We start from the raw sequence: 24,216 nt of genomic DNA on the forward strand, positions 1-24,216 counted from the left end.
GGAGAAAAAATTTACAAATATCCTGTTATTAACAGACTTGACCTTGACGATGAATCCGAATGAAAACGTCTCTAAGATGGTTGGAGAAAACATAACCCTGGAATGCCTTGCTTTCTCTTCTGGAGCCCTGCAAGTTACCCTGATGAAAGTAAGCTGATGGATGTTGTTTCTAACATAAGTTAAACCATTAGAATTAGGGCAGAGGAATCTGTGGAGTAGATGTGATGTGACAAAGTAGTACAGTGAACATCTTGCAGATAAACCCCTCTCATGCTCCTAAGTGCTTCCTCCATTTAATCCATCTTCATTTTAATGTTACTGGTGTTTGAATCATTTGCTAATCTCTGGGAAATTGTTTTAATGTTTTCAGTGTCACTTTCCTTCCTTCCCTTCTATAAACTACAGGGAACAGATTTTAACTAAAGGCAGAGATTAGCTGGACAGAGCATTCCATGTCCACTGTTGCCCAGGTTATATTTACATTCTGTCAGTGAGCTGCAGGCACCACATGGAAAGAGAACTGCATTTTCTTTTGGTTCTGGGTGGATGGGAAACTGGTCAGCTTCCACACTGAGCCAGTCAAACCCTGGAGCCTGAGAAGGTGTCTCAGTGCTATTTTTTGGGCGACCACAACCACATTTCCAATGGGCTGAGGGAGTTATTATAAGCTGCCTTTCAGTCATGTGCTTCACTCCATTGCTGTTTTTGTCCTTTTCATTGTGCTTTCTCTCGATTTTTTTTTTCTGTCCCTTTTGATTTCTTTCTCACCTATCTTCTTTCAGGAAATGAGTGATTTCAGACATGCCATATTATGAATGTAATGATCTTTAGGGCAGCAGGTGACTTAGGGCCATGTTTATTCACCGTTTTCCAGACTCGTGTTTTCCTTGCATCATACCTGGGTTTGCTGATTGAGAATGATTGCTGTACTGAATTAATGACTCTGATATTTTTGTACCAGGATGGTAGATTCTGGCCCTATTTCTTATTTGACTTTTGTTTCTTGATTTTTATTTGAATCACTGAGTTACTTCTAAATGTTCTTTGCTTTTCTTTTCCTCACTTGTCCTCTTATGAAAAAACAAAAATAGAAGAAAGAGAAGGCCACTAAGTCTATCAGCATCCAGCTGATACATTGGATGTGGCAATACCATATACTACTCTTTATATCTACTTTGTTTTTGGGGGTAGGTAATGTACATGTAATTTATGGGAATGCCAAAGTAGGAAAACTCACCTTCCTCAGCAAACTGCTTGGAAGTATCTCATGAAATTACACACTTTTGAAGAGATTATTGTTTCTCTTAATAGCAGTTAGCTAATTGCTCCACCTTGCTCTCTCTCTTACTGCACCATCTACTGCCTGATGTGTTCTAATATCCTTTCCCTTGTTATTCTCTCATTCCTTATCGTCTTTAATTTTCTTTCGGTTTTCATTTTGTTGTGATATTCCTTTGGTTAACGTGATGCCTCTCATTGTAAGAAATGATTAGCAAAACCCATGGTTAATCGTTCAAAACCATAGCACATTGCAACTTGCACATTCCTATGCTGGTTAAATTCTAGTATAGTCAGCTCGTAATTTGAACAATGCGCTAACTAGCTGAAATAACTCTTAAATTGTTACGAAACTCTGTGTTACAGTTTTGCACAGCTCAACAGGAAGTCTGAAGGGTATTGTCATCTATTCCACTTGTTAATTAATTTTAAAAGCTTAAGGATGCTGGCAGGTATACACTTTAGAGAAGAATGCACCCTGCTCTGCCTTTTCTTCAAGAAAGCAGAATCTTATTATGAGTCACCATTTTTGTATGTGTGTCCAAACAGTTTATCTTCATGGTTTGTAACTCCTAGGGAAACTCTTTCTGCAGCTAGTGAGTTAAATCTACTGTCAAGCTGTGAGGATTTATAGCCAATGTGGGAGTTTTTTCAAGGTTCAGGGATCTGGTTTCTATAACCTGGTATTAAGTACTCCAGAACTGCTGTTAGCTGCTCAGTATCGTTTTCAAGTTCTTTGCTTTAGCTCCTCACAAGGACAATGATTAACACATTGGTGATAAGTAAAACCAGGTACATCCAATCCAGCTGGCTGGCTAAAATATTTGATTTCAGCACAGAAGTATTCAAATGTCTGCTGGAATCCGAATGAGGCAACTTTGACATTTGGGACTACCATGGTGGAGACTGGAAATAAGAATCCTGCTGAATGTGTTTAGTTCTCTGGCATCAAGTGATGCAAATGGTTATTTTAATATCAACGCAAAATGCTGATGTTGGGCATCTGAATAAATTAAAAATAAATGTTGCCAAAACTCAGCAGGCCTAGCAGCTTCTGCAGAGAGAGAAACAGAGTTAATCATTGATTCGTCATAGAATCCCTACAGTGTGGAAACAGGCCCTTCAGCCCAACAGGTCCACACACCGGTGAACACTATAGGGAATTTTGCATGGCCGATCCACCTAGGATGCACATCTTTGGACTGTGGGAGGAAACCGGAGCACCCGGAGAAAAACCCCACAGACACGGGGAGAATGTGCAAACTCCACACAGACAGTCACCCGAGGCTGGAATCAAACCCGGGTCTCTGGTGCTGTGAGGCTGCAGTGCTAACCACTGAGCCACCGTGCCGCCCCAATGTTTCTTGTCCAATGTGACTCTTGCACAAAATTCATTAAAAGCACAGTTCTACAGAAATGTCATGGGCTTTGAAACTTGACTCTTGTTTCTCTGTCCACAGTTACTGCTAGACCTGTTGAGTTTGTCCAACATTCTGTACTTTTGTCATGGTACACAGGCTGATGGTTGATTTTACATGCTGCACAGACATTCCAGGTTCTTCCCTGGGCTCTGGTGACTAATTTTTTCTACAAGATAAATCCAGGCCTTTTTTAATATAATAAGTTTCTGACATGTTCTTTTTGTGTTTCAGAAAAATAGGGTTTACCAAACACCCCTCAGGTTGGATTCACTGCAGTATGTACATTCTGGTACTTACACCTGCTCAGCCAAGTTGGTGGAAGTAAAGGAAATGAAGAGAGAGAAAACAATAATTGTACGGGTGGAAGGTAAAACAAACGCTTTGAAGTAACTCCAGCTCATCTTATTCTGTTTTCTGGTGACTTTCGCTCAATATTTTGAAATCAATAATTCTGATCTATAGTTCAATTCAGTACCAATTGCCATCCAGTAAATCACCACACAGTGTGGATGCCATGACAGAATGATGTAATGTCAGGCACAACAAGCCAGACAGGACTTAATTCCATTAGATGTGAACTGAGTGAAGGCAAATTCATTGACTGTAAATGTTGTTGCTGCTCTGATAGCAAGTAGCCTTTGTTTAGTCCCAGAAACAAAACACAGCTTTATGGTTTCTTCTGTCATTTTTCCTGTTATCCAATGTAAATTATTTTTAACAACAATTTGAACAGCTATTTTACAGTATTTGATACGGCACCACTAAATGACCGCAGCAGTGGGAATTAGGGAAAGAGTGGCACTTCTCCAGACAGAAATCTAACATTATTTGACACTTAGGAATGGTAGCTTACACAGCTAAATTCTTGTAGCAGCAGTGAAAATAACAATTGATCAGACAAGTGATGATTTCAACTGCTAATATATTTACAAATGTTTTATTCTAGTGACAGTGAATGGTATCTGTGCCACCTTTGTGCCCTCCCAGTATGTCCAGGTGCAATCTGGGGTCTGCAGGTGGAGTGGAGGTAGCCAGCCCTATAGTGGATCCTGCTGGGCGGGTGGCCCTTGGGGGTGTTTGTGACTAAAGGACCAAGATGCGATGATAGTGTCCTGACCAAATGAAGGCTAACACTCCTCGATTTCAACACCTGCAGGTTTTGGGTCACAGGCAGGCTGAAGGTAGAGAGGCCTGGCACCTCTCTAGTGTCCTGCAAGGTGACAGTCATTTGGCAATCATGTCCGACTGGATGCATGCAGGGATTGCCGTCTCCTAGAGAGAAAAGAGCAACTAGAGTGAGGTCAAGGTCCATCGTCCCCTGTTGGCCTTGTTACTTAAGCTGAGCACCAGTGGTTACAGTGATGGAGTATTGCACTGTGTGTATTTCCACATGACAGTGAGCACTCTACTGGGCCTGTCCACAGAGACAGCCAGATATTTGCATGCTGGAGCCAGCACAGCTTTTGGAGGTCTGTAACCACCAATCCTATTTGTTGAGTGTCTCCAACAAACCTACCTGCTTCTCTTGTGTCTGTGCATTTTCATGAAGTTATTAAATGGCTGGCACCAGGGAGTCTCTTTTTCTGCATGGAGCTGAGCAAACGCCTCAGTCTCTGAAGCAGTCCTCTAAGTCCCGGAAAGCTGGGGTGTATTTTCCTTAGTCTGTTGAAGAAAAGTGTTTGTGATATGCTCACCAGATTGTACTTCTGAGTCAAATCTAGATAAAGCCGTCACCAAGGTATCAGTGAGCTGGTGGATAGTGTCGGAGGCAGCCTTGTGGTTGCTTCCCCTGATGGATCCACCCCTCTTCCTTAGAGGGATACAAGGAACTGGAAATTTGAGGCACAAGCCTCTTGTAGGAAGAGACTGTACAGGTGCTGCTCATGCCTGTGAAGGACAAGAGGGAGTTGGGTGCATAGTAGGGGCCAAAGTGGTTCTTAAGTGAGCATTCCTAGATCACAAGGTCAGATGTGTGGATGCACTGATGATTGGACTATGTTCGGCACCATTTGTAACTACTCAGAAACTGAAGCAGATCATGCCAAGACCTGGACAATATGCAGTCTTAGGCTGGAAGGTGGGACATTGTTACCATCATAGAATCCCCTGATATCCACATCCTGCCGGTTACCATTGACCAGAAACTGAACTGGAAACGCAATATAATTACAGTGGCGGCAAAAGTGTGGAGCTGGATGAACACAGCAGGCCGAGCAGCATCTCAGGAGCACAAAAGCTGACGTTTCGGGCCTAGACCCTTCATCAGAGAGGGGGATGGGGAGAAGATTCTGAAATAAATTGGGAGGGGTGGAGGCGGCCTGAAGATGGATAGAGGAGAAGATGGGTGGAGAGGAGAGTGTGGGTGGGAAGGTAGGGAGGGGATAGGTCAGTCTGGGGCGGGATGAGGTTAGTAGGTAGGAAATGGAGGTGCGACTTGGGGTGGGAGGAAGGGATAGGTGAGAGGAAGAACAGGTTAGGGAGGCGGGGACGAGCTGGGCTAGTTTTGGGATGCAGTGGGAGGAGGGGAGATTTTGAAGCTGGTGAAATCCACATTGATACCATTGGGCTGCTGGGTTCCCAAGCGGAATATGAGTTGTTGTTCCTTCAACCTGTGGGTGGCATCATTATGGCACTGCAGGAGGCCCAGGATGGACATGTCGTCTAAGGAATGGGAGGGGGAGTTGAAATGGTTTGCGACTGGGAGGTGCAGTGGTTCATTGCGAACCGAGCATAGGTGTTCCGCAGTGCGGTCCCCAAGCCTCTGCTTGGTTTTCCTAATATAGAGGAGGCCACACCGTGTACAGCGGATGCAGTATACCACATTGGCAGATGTGCAGGTGAACATCTGCTTGATGTGGAAATTCATCTTGGGACCTGGTATGGGGGTGAGGGAGGAGGTGTGGGGGCAAGTGTAGCACTTCCTGCAGTTGCAGGGGAACGTGCTGGGTGTGGTGGGTTGGAGAGGAGTGTGGAGCGGACAAGGGAGTCACGGAGAGAGTGGTCTCTCCGGAAGGAAAACAAGGGTGGGGATGGAAAAAATGTCTTTGGTGGTGGGGTCGGAATATAGATGGTGAAAGTGTCGGAGGATGATGCGTTGTACCCGAAGGTTGGTAGGGTGGTATGTGAGGACTAGGGGGATTCTCTTCGGGTGGTTATTGCAAGGGCAGAGTTTGAGGGATGAGTTGCGCAAATGCAGGAGACATGGTCAAGGGCGTTCTTGACCACTGTGGGGGGAGGTTGTAGCCCTTGAAGAACGAGGACATCTGGGATGTGCTGGAGTGGAATGCCTCATCCTGGGAGCAGATGCGGCACAGGTGAAGGAATTGGGAATGGGAGTGGAATTTTTGCAGAAAGGTGGGTGGGAGGAGGTGTACTCTAGGTAGCTGTGGAAGTTGGTAGGCTTGAAATGGACATCAGTTTGTTGGTGGTTGCCTGAGATGGAGACAGAAAGGTCCAGGAAGGTGAGGGATGTGTTGGAGATGGTCCAGGTGAACTTGAGGTTGGGGTGGAAGGTGTTGGTGAAATGGATGCACTGTTTGAGCTCCTCTTGGGAGCATGAGGTGGTGCCGATACAGTCATCAATGTAACGGAGGAAGAGGTGGGGTTTGGGGCCAGTGTAGGTGCGAAAGAGGGACTGTTCCACATAATCTACAAAGAGGCAGGCATAGCTTGGTCCCATGCGGGTACCCTCCACATAACCTACAAAGAGGAGCTCGAACAGTTCATCCATTTCACCAACACCTTCCACCTCAACCTATCTTCTCCTCTATCCATCTTCAGTCCACCTCCCCCTCTCTCCCTATTTATTTCAGAATCCTCTCCCTATCCCCCTTTTCTGATGAAGGGTCTAGGCCTGAAACGTCAGCTTGTGTGCTCCTGAGATGCTGCTTGGCCTGCTGTGTTCATCCAGCTCCACACTTTGCTATCTTGGATTCTCCAGCATCTGCAGTTCCCGTTATCTCTGAGAGGTTAGGAATACTGCAGTAGGTAACTCACCTCCATCTACAAAGCACAAGTCGGGAGTGTGATGGAATACTCCCCGCTTGCCTGGATGACCACAGCTCCAACAACAGTCAAGAAGCTCAACACCATCCAGGACAAAGCAGGCTGCTTGATTGGCACCATATCCACAAGCATTCACTCCCTCCACCATAGAGGTTCAATACCAGCAGTGTGTACTATCTACACGATGCACTGCAGAAATTCACCAAAGATCCTCAGACAGCAACTTCCAAACTCACAATCACTTTCATCTAGAAGGATAAGGGCAGCAGACACATGGGAACACCATTGCCCTCTATTTTCTTTCCCAGCCACTCATTATCAGACAACCTGATCTTCAATTCATTCTTGGGGTGAGTGTGTCATTGGCTGACAACCATTTACTGCCCATCACAAAGGGCAGTTACGAGTCAAACACATTGCTGCAGGAGCAGGGATGATAGCGGCTCTTAACCTTGCAGAGTGCAGAAGCTCATTGCACATTTCTCAAAACTGTGGAAATGGCACTGATTCACTTGGCAGCTTTGGGCCCGACTGGCACAATCTGTTGCCATGGTCTCCTGTAGTAGTCCAGGAGAAGGAGGATGGCCTTCCTCTCCACCACAATGTCCACCAGGATTTCTCAGTCCCTGCCAGCAATTTGAATCGCTAGCTTGACTCTCTCAGGGCATCTCTTTTTCAAGTTTTCAGCAAAATGAACCGTGAAGGACAATTCCTGGCAAGTAGCTGGGGTTTCAATATGGCAGTGTTAATGCCAGAAGGTTTACCACCGGCATGCTGTTCTGCTGCTACTGAGCACAAGATAGTAATAGGGTGTCATTATGCTGTATTAATGAAATTGAAACTGCCAAAGTTCAGGAAAAGCTAGCACTATTTGACACCATGGCTAAGATCAGCTTCGTCAGTACTGACTAGCCACTTGGGACCTTCCTGGACTTTGTGAATCAATATGACATCAGACAGTACTTGTATCAAATGAAATTTTCACAGAGCTAATTTTATTATAGCTTTAGCAGTCTAGCATAAGTTTAGGGAAGGGGCACAACCAGGAGGTGAAAATGTTGTATGGCTAGTTGACACAGTAGTTATCAAAGTTAGTTACTTTTTCTCTGGGTTATATTTGCCTTTGTGTTACTAGGACAGTAATTTGGTGATGTGGACCACATGATTCTTACTGAACCTTCGTGATTTTCATTCTGGTTCATTTCAGGCTGATTCCATCAAGTATAGGTAATCTTACCCACTAGGCTGCCATTTGGGCAATGAAGACACAAGTCTCATCCCTAAGTTTCCTCAATTTGAACTTGTTATCAAACTTCTCATCTCTTGTTACAGGAAAGCCCAGGATAACTAAATTGACAAAGAAGGTTGTGAACAATACTAAAGTGATTACCTGTGTTGTGGAGGGATTTCCCAAACCAATTGTGCAGTGGAGCATCAATGGAACAGCTGTAAGTAACGGAATAGCAGAATATGTTCTTTGTCATTCATCACAAGCAAAAGTTGAACCAACAATGTTTTATATGGGAATCAGGTTCTTTATAAATAATAGTTACAGTAAGTAGAAAAGCTAAGAAGTTATGCTAAAGCTATGTATAGCATTGAATTCTCCACCTGTAATACTGTAATCAATTCTGGGACCTACACATCAGGAAGAAATGAAGCCTTTGGAAATGGGACTGAAGAGATTTATTAGAATAGTTCAGGAATGAGGTGTGTGGATCGATTAGGGAAACTGAGGTTGTTCTTGTTATAGACAAGAAGCCTAAGAGAAGATTTTAATTGAGGTGTTTCAAATCAAATAAACAATTTTGTATAGAAGGATAGAGAAAAATATGTTTCCATTTGTTAAAGGATCAATAACCGGAAGGCACAGGTGTAATATTATAGATAAAAGGGCCACAGCAACATGGAATCAAAAGACTTCTTTATGTAACAAGTTGTAAGGTACAAAAACAGAAATTGTTGATCTGGCAGCATATGTGGAGCGAAAGCAGAGTTAGGATTTTGAGTACATTGACCCTTCCTCAGAACTGGATTTGGAAGAAAACACATAATAGGCTGGTGGACCTGATTCCACAGGAGTTATCAAAAAGTAGGATAAATATTTGAAGGAACAAAAGTGCTATTGGTATGGAGAGAGGGGTCAGGAATCAGGGATAAGTTGATTGCTGTTTGAATGATCCAGAGTAAACCTGATGAGGCATTTAATCTCTTGTGTGCTGTAGTCTATAATTTTACAAATCAAAGGGGTCATTTTCTAATTCAGCACTGCCAGTGAAAAGCCTCACCCACTGATTGCAGATATTGGAAGATCAGGTGAACTGTAGATGATTTTAGGGCCATAAAATAAAGTGAGGAGGAAGATCATGCAGGCCACATCCACATTTCTGATGTGCACTATCAGCAGGGAGCTTTCATGAAGACAGGAAATAACCTCCCAGATAAATGTGAGTATATTTCAATTTTTTTTTATTATTGGTCATCATTTAGGGGAAAAGATAGATTTGTATTATTACAATTTTATCCACTGGAATTCCATTCCAAACCTGACTAGATAAATGAGCCTTTGAGAGGGGGGACAAATAAAGTTTTGATGTATTTTTTAAAACAAAATGTAATTTATTAATATATTCTGAAATTAGACTGTTCAATATATGTAACGTGTTTGTTATTGAAGCTACTTGTTTGCCTTTTACCAAGGATTTAAACAAATTATTTAAAACATGTTTTTTTTAAAACAAAGATTGTGTAGTCTTTACTATCAGTTGGAACTTATTCTGTATTTACTTTAAAATCAGGCAATGTGGCACAGTTTAGAAGTTAAATCCTATTAACAAGCTGGAGAAGCTCAGCAGTTGTGGCAGATCCGTGGAAAGGGAAATGAGTCTTCAAGTCTTATTAAACATTTATTCCTAAAGCTTTCTATGACTTTTCTTCAAAATTAAGAGAGAGAGGGAAAAAGTGATGGGTTTTACAGTGTAGAAAAAAAAGTGGAGAGGATCAAGTGAAACAGAAGGGATAGTCAGGGGAAGGTTAGAAGGCAAGCAAAATTCAAGATCACTGAAGCCACTAAACAAAATGCAATGGAGTGGTAATGAATGTAGAGGTGGAATTCAGATCTAGAGCAAGAGGTATAAGTAGGTGCTAATGGCAGAGTATATGTCAGCTCTGCTGAAAGTAAAGCCAAGAGAATCAGAGGGTTGTCAAGTGCCTAAATAGGAAACAAGCTCCCTTCAGCTTGTGCTGGATTTTGTTGCAATGGCAAGGAAGGTTGGAATCGTGCTTGTGGAGTGAGCAGTTGTTCCAAAAAGTGGATAGCCAGTCTGTGTATACTCTATAGAGGAGACATTGTAGTGAGCAGTAGATTGGATTGAAAGAAGTCCACATAAATCACTGCTTCACTGGAAAGAGTATTTGTGGCCTTGGACATTGAGGAGGGGAAATTTAAAAGGGTAGGTGTTACACTTCCTGCGATTGGATGGGAGAGGAACAAAGTATTGAAGGTGATAGAAGAGTGGTCCAGAGAGTCAGGAAGAATGGTTCCTGCAGAATATCAACAGGGAATTGGCTTGGCCTGCTGTGTTCATCCAGCTTCACACTTTATTATATTGAGGGGGTAAATGTTTGTTTGTGGATGCCTGCTGAAGGTGCAGAAATGTTGGTAGATGATATTTTGAAAACAGTGCCTAGTGTGGTGGAAAGTGAAGGCAAGGGGAGGGCTGTCCCAGTTCTGAAAGGCAGGGGAAGGGAAGGGGCAGAATTTTGTGAAATGGGTCCAACACAACTGAGGGTTCATTTCATCACATTGTGGGAGAATCTTCAATTGAGGATAGAGGACAGCGTGCCAGAAGCAGCATTGCTGGAACAGATGTGAAAGAGACAGAGAAACTGGGAGAATGGAATGGTGTCTTTCCAGGAAACAGTGTAGTCAAAATTACTGTGAGATGGCTGCCAATAAGTCAAGGAGGGGAGAATAACAGTCATAGAACATAGAACATTACAGCACAGTACAGGCCCTTCGGCCCTCGATGTTGTGCCAACCTGTCATACTGATCTCAAGCCCATCTAATCTAACTATTCCATGTACGTCCATATACTTGTCCAATGACGACTTAAATGTACCTAAAGTTGGCGAATCTACTACCATTGCAGGCAAAGCGTTCCATACCCTTAGTACTCTGAGTAAAGAAACTACCTCTGACATCTGTCCTATATCTTTCACCCCTCAATTTAAAGCTATGCCCCCTCGTGCTTGCCATCACCATCCTAGGAAAAAGGCTCTCCCTATCCACCCTATCTAACCCTCGGATTATTTTATATGTTTCAATTAAGTCACCTCTCAACCTTCTTCTCTCTAATGAAAACAGCCTCAAGTCCCTCAGCCTTTCCTCGTAAGACCTTCCCTCCATACCAGACAACATCCTAATAAATCTCCTCTGCACCCTTTCCAAAGCTTCCACATCCTTCTTATAATGCCGTGACCAGAACTGTACACAATACTCCAAGTGCGGCCGCACCAGAGTTTTGTACAGCTTCACCATAACCTCTTGGTTCTGGAACGCGATCCCTCTATTAATGAAAGCTAAAACACTATGCCTTCTTAACAGCCCTGTCAACCTGGGTGGCAACTTTCAAGGATCTGTGTACATGGACACCGAGATCTCTCTGCTCATCTACACTACAAAGAATCTTACCATGAGCCCGGTACTTTGCCTTCTGGTTACTCCTACCAAAGTGCATCACCTCACACTTGTCTGCATTAAACTCCATTTGCCACCTCTCAGCCCAGCTCTGCAGCTTATCTATGTCTCTCTGCAACCTACAGCATCCTTCATCACTATCCACAACTCCACCGACCTTAGTGTTGTCTGCAAATTTACTAACCCATCCTTCTATGCCCTCATCCAGGTCATTCATAAAAATGACAAAACAGTGGACCCAACACCGACCCTTGCGGTACACCACTAGTAACTGGTCTCCAGGATGAACATTTCCCATCAACTACCACCCTCTGTCTTCTTTCAGCAAGCCAATTTCCGATCCAAACTGCTATATCTCCCACAATTCCATTCCTCCGCATTTTGTACAATAGCCTATTGTGGGGAACCTTATCGAACGCCTTGCTGAAATCCATTTACACCACATCAACCGGTTTACTCTCATCTACCTGTTTGGTCACCTTCTCAAAGAACTCAATAAGGTTTGTGAGGCACGACCTTCCCTTCACAAAACCGTGCTGACTATCCCTAATCAATTTATTCTTTTCTAGATGATTATAAATCCTATCCCTTATAACCTTTTCCAACACTTTACCAACAACTGAGGTAAGGCTCACTGGTCTATAATTACCAGGGTCATCTCTACTCCCCTTCTCGAACAGGGGAACCACATTTGCTATCCTCCAGTCGTCTGGCACTATTCCTGTAGACAATGACGAGTTAAAGATCAATGCCAAAGGCTTGGCAATCTCCTCCCTGGCTTCCCAGAGGATCCGAGGATAAATCCCATCTGGCCCAGGGGACTTGTCTATCTTCACCTTCTGAAGGATTTCTAATACCTCTTCCTTGTGAGCCTCTATCCCACCTAGTCTGGTAGCCTGTATCTCAGTATTCTCCTTGACAACATTGTCGTTTTCTAGAGTATGGAGTCAGAGATGGACCAAAACGGAAAGTGACAGAAGGGTAGAAGTTGACATTTCGGGTCCAGACCCTTCTTCAGAAATGGGGGAGGGTAAGAGGATTCTGAAATAAATAGGGAGAGTGGGGAGGCGGATAGAAGATGGATAGAGGAGAAGATAGGTGGAGAGGAAACGGGTCAAAGAGGCGGGGTTGGAGCCAGTAAAGGTGAGTGCAGGTGGGGAGTTAGGGAGGGGAATAGGTCAGTCCAGGGAGGACGGACATGTCAAGGAGGCGGGATGGGGCTTGAGGTGGTAGGAAGGACAGGTTAGAGAGGCGGGGATGGGCTGGGCTGATTTTGGGATGTGGTTGGGGAGGGGAGATTTTGAAGCTTGTTAAGCCCACATTGATACCCTTGGGCTGCAGGGTTCCCAAGCGAAATATGAGATGCTGTACCTGCAACCTTCGGATAGTATCATTGTGGAAATGCAGGAGATTCCAGATGGACAATTCGTCCATGGAATGGGAGGGGTAGTTGAAATGGTTCGCGACTGGGAGGTGCAGTTGTTTATTGTGAACCGAGCGTAGGTATTCCGCAAAGCGGTCCCCGAGCTTTCGCTTGGTTTCCCGATGTAGAGGAGGCCACAACAGGATACAGGATGCCACATTAACAGATGTGCAGGTGAACATCTGTTTAATGCGCAAGGCTTTCTTGGGGCCTGGGATGGGGGTGAGGTGTAGGGGCAGGTGTAGCACTTCCTGCGGTTGCAGGGAAAAGTGCCAGGGGTGGAGGGTAGTGTGGAGTGGACAAGGGAGTCATGGAGAGAGCGGTTCCTCCTACAAGCACAAGGGTGAGGAGGAAAATATGTCTTTGGTAGTGGGGTTGGATTGCAGATGGTGGAAGTGTCGGTGGGTGATGCATTGGATCATGTGGTCTGTGCAAGTACTCCATGTGTTTGATGGAGGGCATACAGGATCTGGAGGTGTGCTGCTTTCAGTACGTTTTTGGAGCTCACTTTCCTTAATGCCCGATGGGAGTATTGTCCAGGTTCACACACTTGAAATGGAAATTAAACAGAAGAATGGCCAATTTCCACAGATCCTTACCTTGGATACTTCACTGAAATGCTCACATTATTTGTGAACTTCAGTATTAATTCTGTTCTTCCTGTTCCATGGGGCGCTCCCCGGTGGCTCAGTGATTAGCACTGCAGCCTCACAGCACCAGGGACCCAGGTTCGATTCCACCCACAGGCAACTGTCTGTGTGGGTTTCCCCTGGGTGCTCCAGTTTCCTCCCACAGTCTAGAGATATGCAGGCTAGGTGGATTCGCCATGCTCAATTGCCCATAGTGTTCAGGGGTGTGCAGATTAGGTGGGTTATAGGGTAATAAGTCTGGTTGGGATGCTCTAAGGGTTGATGTGGATTTGTTGAGCAGAAGGGCCTGTTTCCAGCCTGTAGAGATTCTGTGAGTTCCATATGTTGAAAAGTGACAGTTAACAAGAGGGTGAAATGCTCATTGATTTTTCTTGGTTTCCCTCCCATCGCAAGAGGAGTGAGGGTGTATTGTGCCTTTAATATAACATCTTGGTGAAACCTGCTGAACTGAGAGATTCAGTTCTACACTCCAATATTTTTCCCAAATGAGTCACAGGGAGTTTCCTTTAAGACACTTTTTATGTCAATTTTTGTTGTGGTCACAAAAATAATTGTTTTATTTCCTCTTTTCAGTCAATTTTGGAAATGATTGGTACTGGTTGAAATGACTGGTACTAAACCACAGAATTGTTCTAGTGCAGGAGAAGGCCATTCAGCCCATTGTGCCTGAACCAGCTGTTCAAATGAACATTACCAGTGTCAGTGTCAATCTCCTGTTTCTTGCCCATGTCTTTGCACATTATTCGCATCCAAACAATCATCCATTTTAATGCCTCAATTGAATCTATCTCCACCACATTTCCAGGTAGTGCTTTGCATATCCTGACTGCTAGCCATATGAATAAGTTTTTTTTTCCTCATCACCCTGGCTACTTGTCTGAACTGAAGTTTCTTCTTCAGATAAGCAAGACCAATTTGGACCAGTACCAGTTATTTCTGAGTTCTGTTCATTTTTATAGACATGAACATTTGCACATCTGCTAAAAATAAACATTCATTTCACCATTTGGAGCTTAACGTGGACCCAGATTCCAATTGTGAATTGTCAATCTGTCTAAATCAGAGGGAAGGGCAATGATGAGACTTCAGCACAGCGGTGATGATTCAGTGTGGAGCATGGATCTGTATTCAAATCCTCTGAAGGGTAGGATAGATTTTCAGAAGTGCATTAAATACTGTGCAGTCTTATGTGAATGACAAATAAATATTTGCATTGCAGCCCAGAGAGGAATCAGTAAAGGACAGAAAATCACAGTGGAGCCACAAGATAACTGTACAACCTTCAGAGAACATTACTGTAACATGCCTAGCCACAAATGCTCATGGACAGGATCAAGATACAGTGAATCTAACTGCCAGTGAGTACACAACATTTTACAAAATAATGAGTGACAGTTTAGAGAACACATTACTAGCCTACTAGAAGTACCGCTGCAGTGGTTTTGATATTCAGCAACAGATTCCATTTGTACTATGAAAATGTTTGAATATTTTGTGAATAGCTTTCAATCATTTTAAGTACAGAGCCCACCCACATTTCACACATTTCAGTGTTCACAAGCACAGTTTTCCTATCCATGTACTGCGTGTTGAAAAATGATTTGAGTGTTGTACAGTTGATGAAGAACACAATGAGATGTTGAAGTGTCTCAGGGATGTGCCAGGACAGCACCCACCTTGGATTCAATATTTTGATTAATGGAGAATTTTCCATTACTATTTGATACAGAATGCAAGTTTTTCATTACCTGATACATAATCTTTTCATCCTCCCGTGCTGTCTCTGTATTGCTACGTCTCTTAGCCGATTGGTCTATATTGGTAAGGATAAGAAATTTCTAAACTTGTAGTTTCCACATTGCATTGAAGTTAAAACTTAGCATAATGTGTCTTTCTTTCTACACACACAAACACACCTACAATCTACAAGCTCGACTGTAGTACCAACTGACTGTAGCTTACTTGATCTTTCTGACATTTCACAACCGTGACTTATTGCTTTCAGTTTAGTTCACAGTAAAAACAAGGTGACAAAAACATCAATTGAAGTACCATGATAAGCTTGCTATCTTCTCACTGAAAGGTTGAACCATTTATTCTGTGCTAGTGATAAGTGAAGACGCAATTGCACCTCAAAAGGCTGCATTTGACTTCACTGATCCATATTCTTGCTCAGATCCACTGTCCAGATGGTGCTGCAGAAAGAACAAACATATTGCAATGAATTGTTTGTCTTCTTTACCATTCTATGGTTGGAATGGATGATGTTCTGGAGTCATTTGTATTGCATGATTTCATTTTCTAAATTATTTGAAGGCTCAGAGTTGTTAGATCACATGGGATTCAGGAAGAGCTTGGAGGCAAAATTAGCTTAATGATAGGATACAGAGGGTGGTGGAGAGTTCTTTATCAGCCTGGAGGCCTGTAAGCATCAGAGTTCTGCAGGGATCAGTGCTAGGTCCACTGTTGTTTGTCATTTGTATAAATGATTTAGATGAGAATATAGGAAGCATGGTTAGTAGGTTTTGTGGATAACACCAAGATTGATGGTATAGTATAGAGTGAGGATGCTTATCAAAGATTAGAAAGGGATCTAGATCAATGGGGCTAATGGACCAAGGAGTTTTACATAAATGTGAGCCATTGCATTTTGGTTAAATGAACAAGGTCAGGACTTATACAGCTAATGGTAGGGCACTGGAGAGTGTTGTAGAACAGAGACCCAGGGGTTCAGGTACATAGTTTATTGGCAGTTGTATCACACAGTGATAAGAAAGTGTTTGGCATGCTTGCCTGCATTGCTCACACCATTGAGTATAGGAGTTGGGATGTCATGTTGCAGTTGTTACAGGACATTGGTAAGGCCACTTTTGGAATACTTTGTAACACTTCTGTCATCCTGCTATAGGAAGGATATTGTTAAATTGCAGAGGGTGCAGAAAAGATTTACAAGGATGTTACTAGGACTGGAGGGTTTGAATTATAAAGCTTGGATGGATAAGCTGGGACTTCTTTCATTCAAGTGTATGATGTTGAGGGGTGACCTTATGGAGATTTATAAAATTGTGAGGGGCGTAGATTAGGTGAATGGCAGGTGTCTTTTTCTGAGGGTGGCAGAGTTCAAAACTAGGGGCATATTTTTAAGATGAGGAGGATAAAGTTTTAAAAAAGACGTAAGGGACAACTTTTTCATTTTGCTTCCTATATTCTCATCCAAATCATTTCTGTAATGAAGAGAAACAATTTATTGCAGTGTATTGGTTCTTTCTGCTGCACCATCTGGACAGTGGATCCATGCAAGAAAATGAATCAGTGAAGACAGTTGCAGCCTTCGGAGGTGCAATTGTGCCTACACCTGTGTGAAATAAACAGCCAGAGGACATTGGAGATGCAAGTACAGTTACAACATTTAAAAGACATTTGGACAGATCCATGAATGGGCAAGGTTTAGAGGGATACGGACCAAACACCGGCAAAAGGGACCAGTTTATTTTGGGAAACTTGGTCAGCATGGATGAGTTGGACGGAAGGGTCTGTTTCAGTGTGTATGACTCTTGTTTGGGTATAGAGTTGCTTTGCTGGTAGTACTTGTAGTACTTAATAAACTGTCATTTTAGAATTAAAAGTATTTTGGAATGATCTCTGAACAGTTGTGGGAAACAGAATTACCCTCACAATATTGCTCATGAAATGTTCAATTTTACTGCTAATTCATGCCCTACAACCTGCCAGATATCTTTGGGTAAAACACACCATAAGGTTATGGAACTGGTATAGCTCAGCAGAAACAGATTCCATGCATTCAAATTAATTTACCTTTACCTTTGTATTTTTCAGTGCGATTCAAAGAACCAGTGGATGAAACTCTCGAGCAAGACCCTGCAGGTAGGTATGAGAATCTCAGATTAGTCATAACATGCCTGCCAAAATATACAATTTGCTGCATTGTCAAGGCAGTGAAGTGACTAATACAAAGAATGGAATGATATTCTGCTTCATGTCCAATGAGAACATGGCATCATCCATGCAGCCTGGGATCCCAGTCATGCTTCTACTCCTTTCACCTTTATAGGTCAAGTTTTTGTTCATTCTTCCCTCTCTTGAATGACAGTGTTGGTTTTGATGGGATATCCATGAGCCTGCCGGATATAAATGTTATTTCCATGTACTCTTGATGAATGCGCCAGAGCATGGACAATTATAGCCAGGCATCTCCAAATTATTACAACACAGGAGGCCATTCAGTATCAGCATTGCTTCTCCAGATGAGTGATCCACTTAGTGCAAATTATCAGCCTTCTCCCCTTAATCCTGCATGTTCTTCCTTTTCAGATAACAAATTGCTTCCCTGTTGAATGTTTCACTTGAATCTACCTCCACTATACTCTGTGCATTCCAGATTTTAATACATTGTGTGAACACAGTTTCCCTCATGCCAGTTTTGCTGTTGTGGCATTACCCTAAGTCTGTGTCCCCTTCACTTTTTCATTCAGTCATGAGTGTAAAAATTGTTTCTCTCCATCTCTTATGTCCAGAACCATCATGGTTTTAAAAATGCACCTCTCCAACTGCTCAATTCCTATGTGCCCCCAAACAGCAAATGCATAATCTAGCAATGCATTCTCTTCCAATGTACGTTAAGTTCCCTCTCCAGAGACTTGGTTCTGCTGATTCAGTTTGTGCACAAATGTTGTCATCCTTAACACCAACTCATGCATCCTATTCATTACCCACATCAATCACTTTTCCTTCTGAAACAAAGCTTTCCTAAGTCCCTACCTAACCACTATTGATGCCATTTCCCATTCAGTTTTCAGCTCAGATATTCTTAACTAACTTCTCACCCTCCATAAATTCAAATGGGGGAAGAAATTTGACTTGTGGTCCAGATTGACAGAGCATCAGCTTTGCAGTTGCTGCATAGACAAGGCTGTGGCAGTAAAGGCTCAAGGCAAAGTCAGCATCATTGTCAGAATGGAAGTAGCCAGCCACCTTAGTATTTTATCATAAAGTGACCATAGAAAGTTTACAGCTCCTTGAGCTGTGTGGCTATTATCACATTTAGTCAAGGCATTTATCCACAGTGCAAATCATTTTGTTAGCCAGAAGTAAATATTATGTGAAAAGGTGATTTTTACTGCAACAAGTTATATTGTAGTCCAGTTGATTTAAACATTTGGCTCTACTTTTTGACTTAATAAATCCGACTGAGTATTTCTCTATCTGCAGACCCAAGGGATAAGAAGAACGATGGCAAAAACGACCAGGCCAAGGTGATAGTGGGAGTCATTGTTGGCCTACTTATAGCTGCTGTCATCGCTGGTGTGGTTTATTGGTTGTACAAAAAGAAAAGGTAAGTCACATATCAATCAATAATAACAGCCTGTATTTATGTATGCTTGCATACTAATAATGAAAGAATAATGGTCAGAGATGCTCTAGAGACCAGCAGTAGATGAGATACCTGTGATAGTAGAAGACATGACAGAGATGGGTAATGCTACTGAAAGACTTGAGATAAAGTCTCGAGAATTTTAAAATTAAGGAGTTGTTCAGGAGTCAAATTTGTCAACAGTTGCAGAGGTGACAAGAGCACGAATGAGGGTTTCAGCAGCTGGTGGTCCAACTTGAGCATTGTCATGAGGGTGGAAATTAGTGACCTTAATGATGGTAGGGATATGTGTTCAGAAGCTCGACATGGGCCCAGATTATAGAAAACCAAACCAACCAACTCTCTCTTGCTGCTTTAGTCAGTACCACCTCTCTGGTAATTGTAATTTTTCCGATTTCCTTCCTCCTTTACATTTCCTGGTTCTGTGATGTTACCTGTGAACTCTATAGTGAAGACTGATTTTTTTTTAAAAATCCATTCACATTTATCTGCCATCTCATTATTCCCCATTATCAGCTCTTCATGCTCACTTTCCAAATGTATCACAGCTCAATTTGTAAACATTTAAAAAATGACAAAACTCTTCCTCGCTGTATTTATATTTTAAACTAGTTTTCTCTTGCGCTTATGTTTATATTTCAGTCAGCCTTTGCTTTATTTTGTATTCAGTAAAATATTCTGGCCTGCACCCATCTTTGTATAATTATATGATTTTTATCAGTTTGAAATTATGTTTAACTGTTCCAACTAAGCAAGGATGGTGGGTATATCCATTGGAATAATTCTTGCCGATTGGAAGTAACTAGGAGACGACAATGGATTGCAGCTATCAGGGGACAAAGTGACAAAAGGATGGGGTAACAAGTCCAGTACATTGGTCAGTAATTAGTATGCTTAGTCTCTACAAAGGTATGGAACGTATTGTTTATGTTACTAGAGAGTCCTGGTGTAAGACAAATCCTAAACGCAGCTCATCATGGTATAAAATCCATCTGTCAAATATGCGGCCAACATCCTGTTACCTGGTACGAATATCCAGGCCCTGCTTGGACTTGTGTGGTAGAAGAAATACAGTGTGCTGCCAGGGGATTTGGACAATAAATACTGCTCAAATTGCCCTTAGGAAGGTGTTGGTGAGCTACCTTCCTGACCTCTTGTCCATTTGGTATAGAGAAATCCACAGCATTGTTAAGCAGGGACTTCCAGAATTTTGAAGCAGCAGGAGAGCAGTCGATTCAGGATGGTGAGTGGTTTGGAGGGGAACTTGTAGGTGGTAGTGTTCCCATGTATATGTTGCCTTTGACCTTCTAAATGGAAGTGGTTGTGGGTTTGGAAGGTGCTTTCTCAGGATCTTTAGTCAATTTCTGCTGTGCATCTTGTAGATAGTATATACTGCTACTATTTTGCTCCGGTGGTGGAGGGAGAAAATGTTTGTGGATGCGGTGCCAATAAGACGGGCAGCTTTGTCCTGGACGTGCTAAGCTTCTTGAGGATTGATGAAGGTGCGTGATTCCAGGCAGGTAGGGACTAATCTATAACACTCCTGACTTGTGCCTTGAAATAGCCAGACTTTAAGGAGTTGGGGGTGAGTTACTCACTGCAGGATTCCTAGTTTCTTACCTGCTCTCGTAGCTACAGTATTTTTATGGCTGGTCCAGTTCAGTTTCTGGTCAATGATAAACACGTAAGATGCAGATAATGGGCTTTACAAAGGGCTGTACAGAATCCCGTGCACAGGTTGCGAGAAACACTACATCAGACAACCAGGAAGGAAACTAATAACAAGAGTACAGGAACACCAACCGGCTACAAAAAGACATGACCAATACTCACTCATCTCAATCCACATGGACAAGGAGAACCACCACTTCAACTGCCATGACACCAAAATCCTGGGACAAGCTAGGCAGGGACAAGCACGAGAATTCCTGGAACCATGGCACTGCACGAAGCAGGCTATTAATAAACACTGAACTTGACCCCATATATGTTCCACTACGGAGGAAACCCGCAAGTGAGGCAATCCATCTCGATGGACACCAGAGTTTAAAAACCAGGCGGGAAAACACACCGACGCTTCATCGGAGGCTGAACTGAGGATATTACCGAGCAGGGTAACAAAACGTCTGCAAAACAAGAACCTGCTCGACGAGCCAACCAACCTCAATGGGCTTTTAGTGATGGTAATGTCGTTGAATGTTGTGGAGCAATAGTTGGACTATTCAATTAATATTGAGAATACCAAAGTGTTCCTACTTGTAAATAGATTAAGAACAAGAAGATTTAAATTTAAAACAATTTAGAATATAAGTAAATATAATATGAGAGGAATCTTTCACAAGGTGGAATGGGTTTGGAATGTATATTGCATAGAAATATGATGGAGTTATTTCAATCAAGGCATTCAAAAGGGATGACTGAAATAGAATCAGTATTCAAGGATTACAGGGAAAAGGAAAATGTAAATATTAAGAAGTCTGAAGCTTTAGGTTTAGTCCTCCCTCAAACTTTGTTTCCTAGCTACCTCTTTCATCCCTCCCCTGATAGCAGTCTGATAGCGAATTAGTGTGTTTGCAACTTAACTGTCAAATTTAATCGTGAGATGACCTGACCTCACCTCGTATGTGCTGTTATTAACATTCTATTTCAGTAACATCATCTCATCTACTGGTGACATACTTTCATGCCTTTGTTACCTCCTGAACTTGACTATTCCAAAGCTATCAAGGCTGGTTCAATAAGACTGAGATCCTCCAAACTGACGTTTATTTTGTAACTCATAATAATTCCCATTCCGCTTTCATCCCTTTGCATCCTAATCCACATTGGCACCAGGTCAAGCCACATCTTAATTTTAAAATTCCTCCATGGCTTTGTCCCTCTCCATATTTTAGCCCCACGATCCTTCTGCAGTATATCAGTGCTGCTGTAATTCTGATATTAATTATCTGATCTTTAGTGGTTGTGTCTTCAAATGCCTAGACCCTAAGCACCTCTCTGCATTAAACGTGCACTTGTAAAATGAGAGATTAATAGGTATGTTAAATGTGGAAACAGGAGCTTATAATGGTGGCATTGCTGCAGCAAGTTTGTTTTCTTGGTAAATACTAGGTCTTTTAAATTTAAATTGAGATTGACTCTGCACTGTGATTCTCTGCCCTCTTTTTAACCCTATTCTCTAATAGCCCAACATCAAAGACCAAAACCAATGAAAGAGGCACTGCTGATGAGATCAAGAAGATAAACAAGGGAGATAACAACCACACATCAGGTTCCTCAGCTGTATAACCACATCATCTCAACAAGTCAGGTATGGCTCTCCATAAAACACAAGCATTTCAGCTACTCCTAATAAATTAACCATAATTGCACTGCTCTATTCACTATCATCACAATTATTACTCAGAGTGTCATTGTTTTCTAAAACTAATAGGTAGAGGGGTGAGCACAGAATGTATAATTTTAATGGAGGACTATAAAATCGTAAACCTGGACACTAATGTTAAAGTGTTTTATGGATGTCGTCCAAATCTCAAGCTTAAATGACTGAAAAGGGAGAGGTTATTTTGATGAGTGACCTACACAATAAATTTTATGATTTACAAAAATGAGTACTAAAGGAATTGTTCTGCACTTCCAAAATAAAGTTATGAGAAGGGCAAGCTTAAAATTACTCAAGTATTTGATTTTATATATTGTTTTGAAATTTTGCACTTTGTACTTATGAATTGCAACAATTTTGCACTTATTGCATCAAAATGTATTGTTCATTTTAAACAGCTTGTGCTGTTATTCTCAACCTGATAATTTTAATATCAGCAGAAGAAAATAAAGGGAATTGACATGCTGGACATTACAAGAGATGTAACAGTACTGACTATGAATAACAGAAAAATTGTCTTCAGCACAAAGATTGTTAATGTTATGGACCAGACCAAACCCCCTGAAAGCATGTTAAGGAGTCAGCCTAAATTCTATTTTTTTTCTTGTTTTAAAGGCAAGTGCCACGTGTTATGTTCCAGATGCAAATCCTGATATTTTACCAAAACACGCTTTATTCATACACAGTAGTAACAGTACAGACAAAATTTTAAAAAATTGTCTTAACTGCAACTCTATTGAAGTACTTAACAAAACAATAAACTACTCATTATCAGTTCCAATATCTCATTAGCACACCCTTGGAAAAGGCAAAGTCAGTAAAATAAATCCTCTCATGTGCAATTCCAGCAGCAGGAAGAGACACCCCCACACCATCCCCCCAGTCCTAGCTGTCACAGAGAGAGGAATCAGAGCTTCTACATCCATCTTCAAGACTCAGCAATTGCTGAAAAAAGTCCTGGTTCTGTGGGAGCTTGACCCCACCCATTCAGGCTGCTTCTATTGTTACAACTTCTTTTTTTAAAAAAAGGCCTCTCAAGCTGTTTATTGGCTTTGAACAGACTGCAGGGTGGCTCTGTCTCAACCGCTCTTCATTAACAAAACCAGGACAAAGTACAACTCTTAAAGCCATAGTGTTGTAACACTAATTCATTGAAAATAATTATGTTTTCTCAGCTGCTTTACCAAATTTCTTTAAAATTCCTTGTTCAACATATCACAGTTAAGAGTTTCAATTGCTTTCCAAAATACGTAGAAACCATAGTTGGGTGACCCATGCTGTGTAGAATGATCATCACTACTAGATCTTCTGCAATTTCTCCCATATAATCTTGTTTATCCACTTAGTATCAACCGGTTTAACAGATGATGAGCATGAGCTTCAATTCCACATGGTTTTGCTGTAACAATGTGATTTGTTCTTGATATCCATTGCTTGAATGTTTGAAGATTAACTTATAGAACAAGATGATATCCACATTGATTCAAATATTCTCTCCTCTTTGAAGGTGTTAGCTTGGCAATTGCTTCCATATATCCTACGTTTTGATACCTTTTTCAAGCAGCCATATTCATATGCATAACCTAGACAGCAGGTGATTATAGGTTACTTGGATTAAGACAAGAGGGGCCAAATAGTTATTGTATACTGCCCCCGGATGATGTTCACATTTGTCCTTGCTTGCTGGTGTCTTTGCAACAACGAACATAGCAAGAACATTAGTTTATTGTTTCTTCTCCCTCAGTCTCAGTCTTGTCTTAATCCAAGTAATCTATAATCACCTGCTGTCTAGGTATGCATATGAAATGTGGCTGCTTGAAAAAGGTATCAAAACATAGGATATATGGAAGCAGTTGCCAAGCTAACACCTTCAAAGAGGAGAAAATATTGGAATGAATGTGGATATCATCATGTCTCAGGAAGACTGAGGTCAGTGGTTGATAATTAGTATAATCTGTTGAAATC

The 24,216-nt window shown here is 42.0% G+C and overlaps 1 protein-coding gene across 2 annotated transcripts in view; it reads left to right on the forward strand.

Annotated features, from left to right (window-relative positions):
• alcama (activated leukocyte cell adhesion molecule a) overlaps window positions 1-24,216 on the forward strand; it is a 295,957-nt gene that overhangs the window by 266,483 nt on the left and 5,258 nt on the right. For both annotated transcript variants that reach the window (XM_048540637.2, XM_059650261.1), the window contains exons 9-15: window positions 36-148; window positions 2,931-3,066; window positions 8,037-8,152; window positions 14,697-14,835; window positions 17,315-17,362; window positions 18,707-18,830; window positions 22,055-22,179. In XM_048540637.2, coding sequence (XP_048396594.1) covers window positions 36-148; window positions 2,931-3,066; window positions 8,037-8,152; window positions 14,697-14,835; window positions 17,315-17,362; window positions 18,707-18,830; window positions 22,055-22,157 — 779 coding nt within the window. In that variant the 3' untranslated portion in view covers window positions 22,158-22,179. The remainder of the gene's footprint in view (window positions 1-35; window positions 149-2,930; window positions 3,067-8,036; window positions 8,153-14,696; window positions 14,836-17,314; window positions 17,363-18,706; window positions 18,831-22,054; window positions 22,180-24,216) is intronic.

Source organism: Stegostoma tigrinum, chromosome 12, assembly GCF_030684315.1.
Source record: "Stegostoma tigrinum isolate sSteTig4 chromosome 12, sSteTig4.hap1, whole genome shotgun sequence".
NCBI lineage: Eukaryota > Metazoa > Chordata > Chondrichthyes > Orectolobiformes > Stegostomatidae > Stegostoma > Stegostoma tigrinum.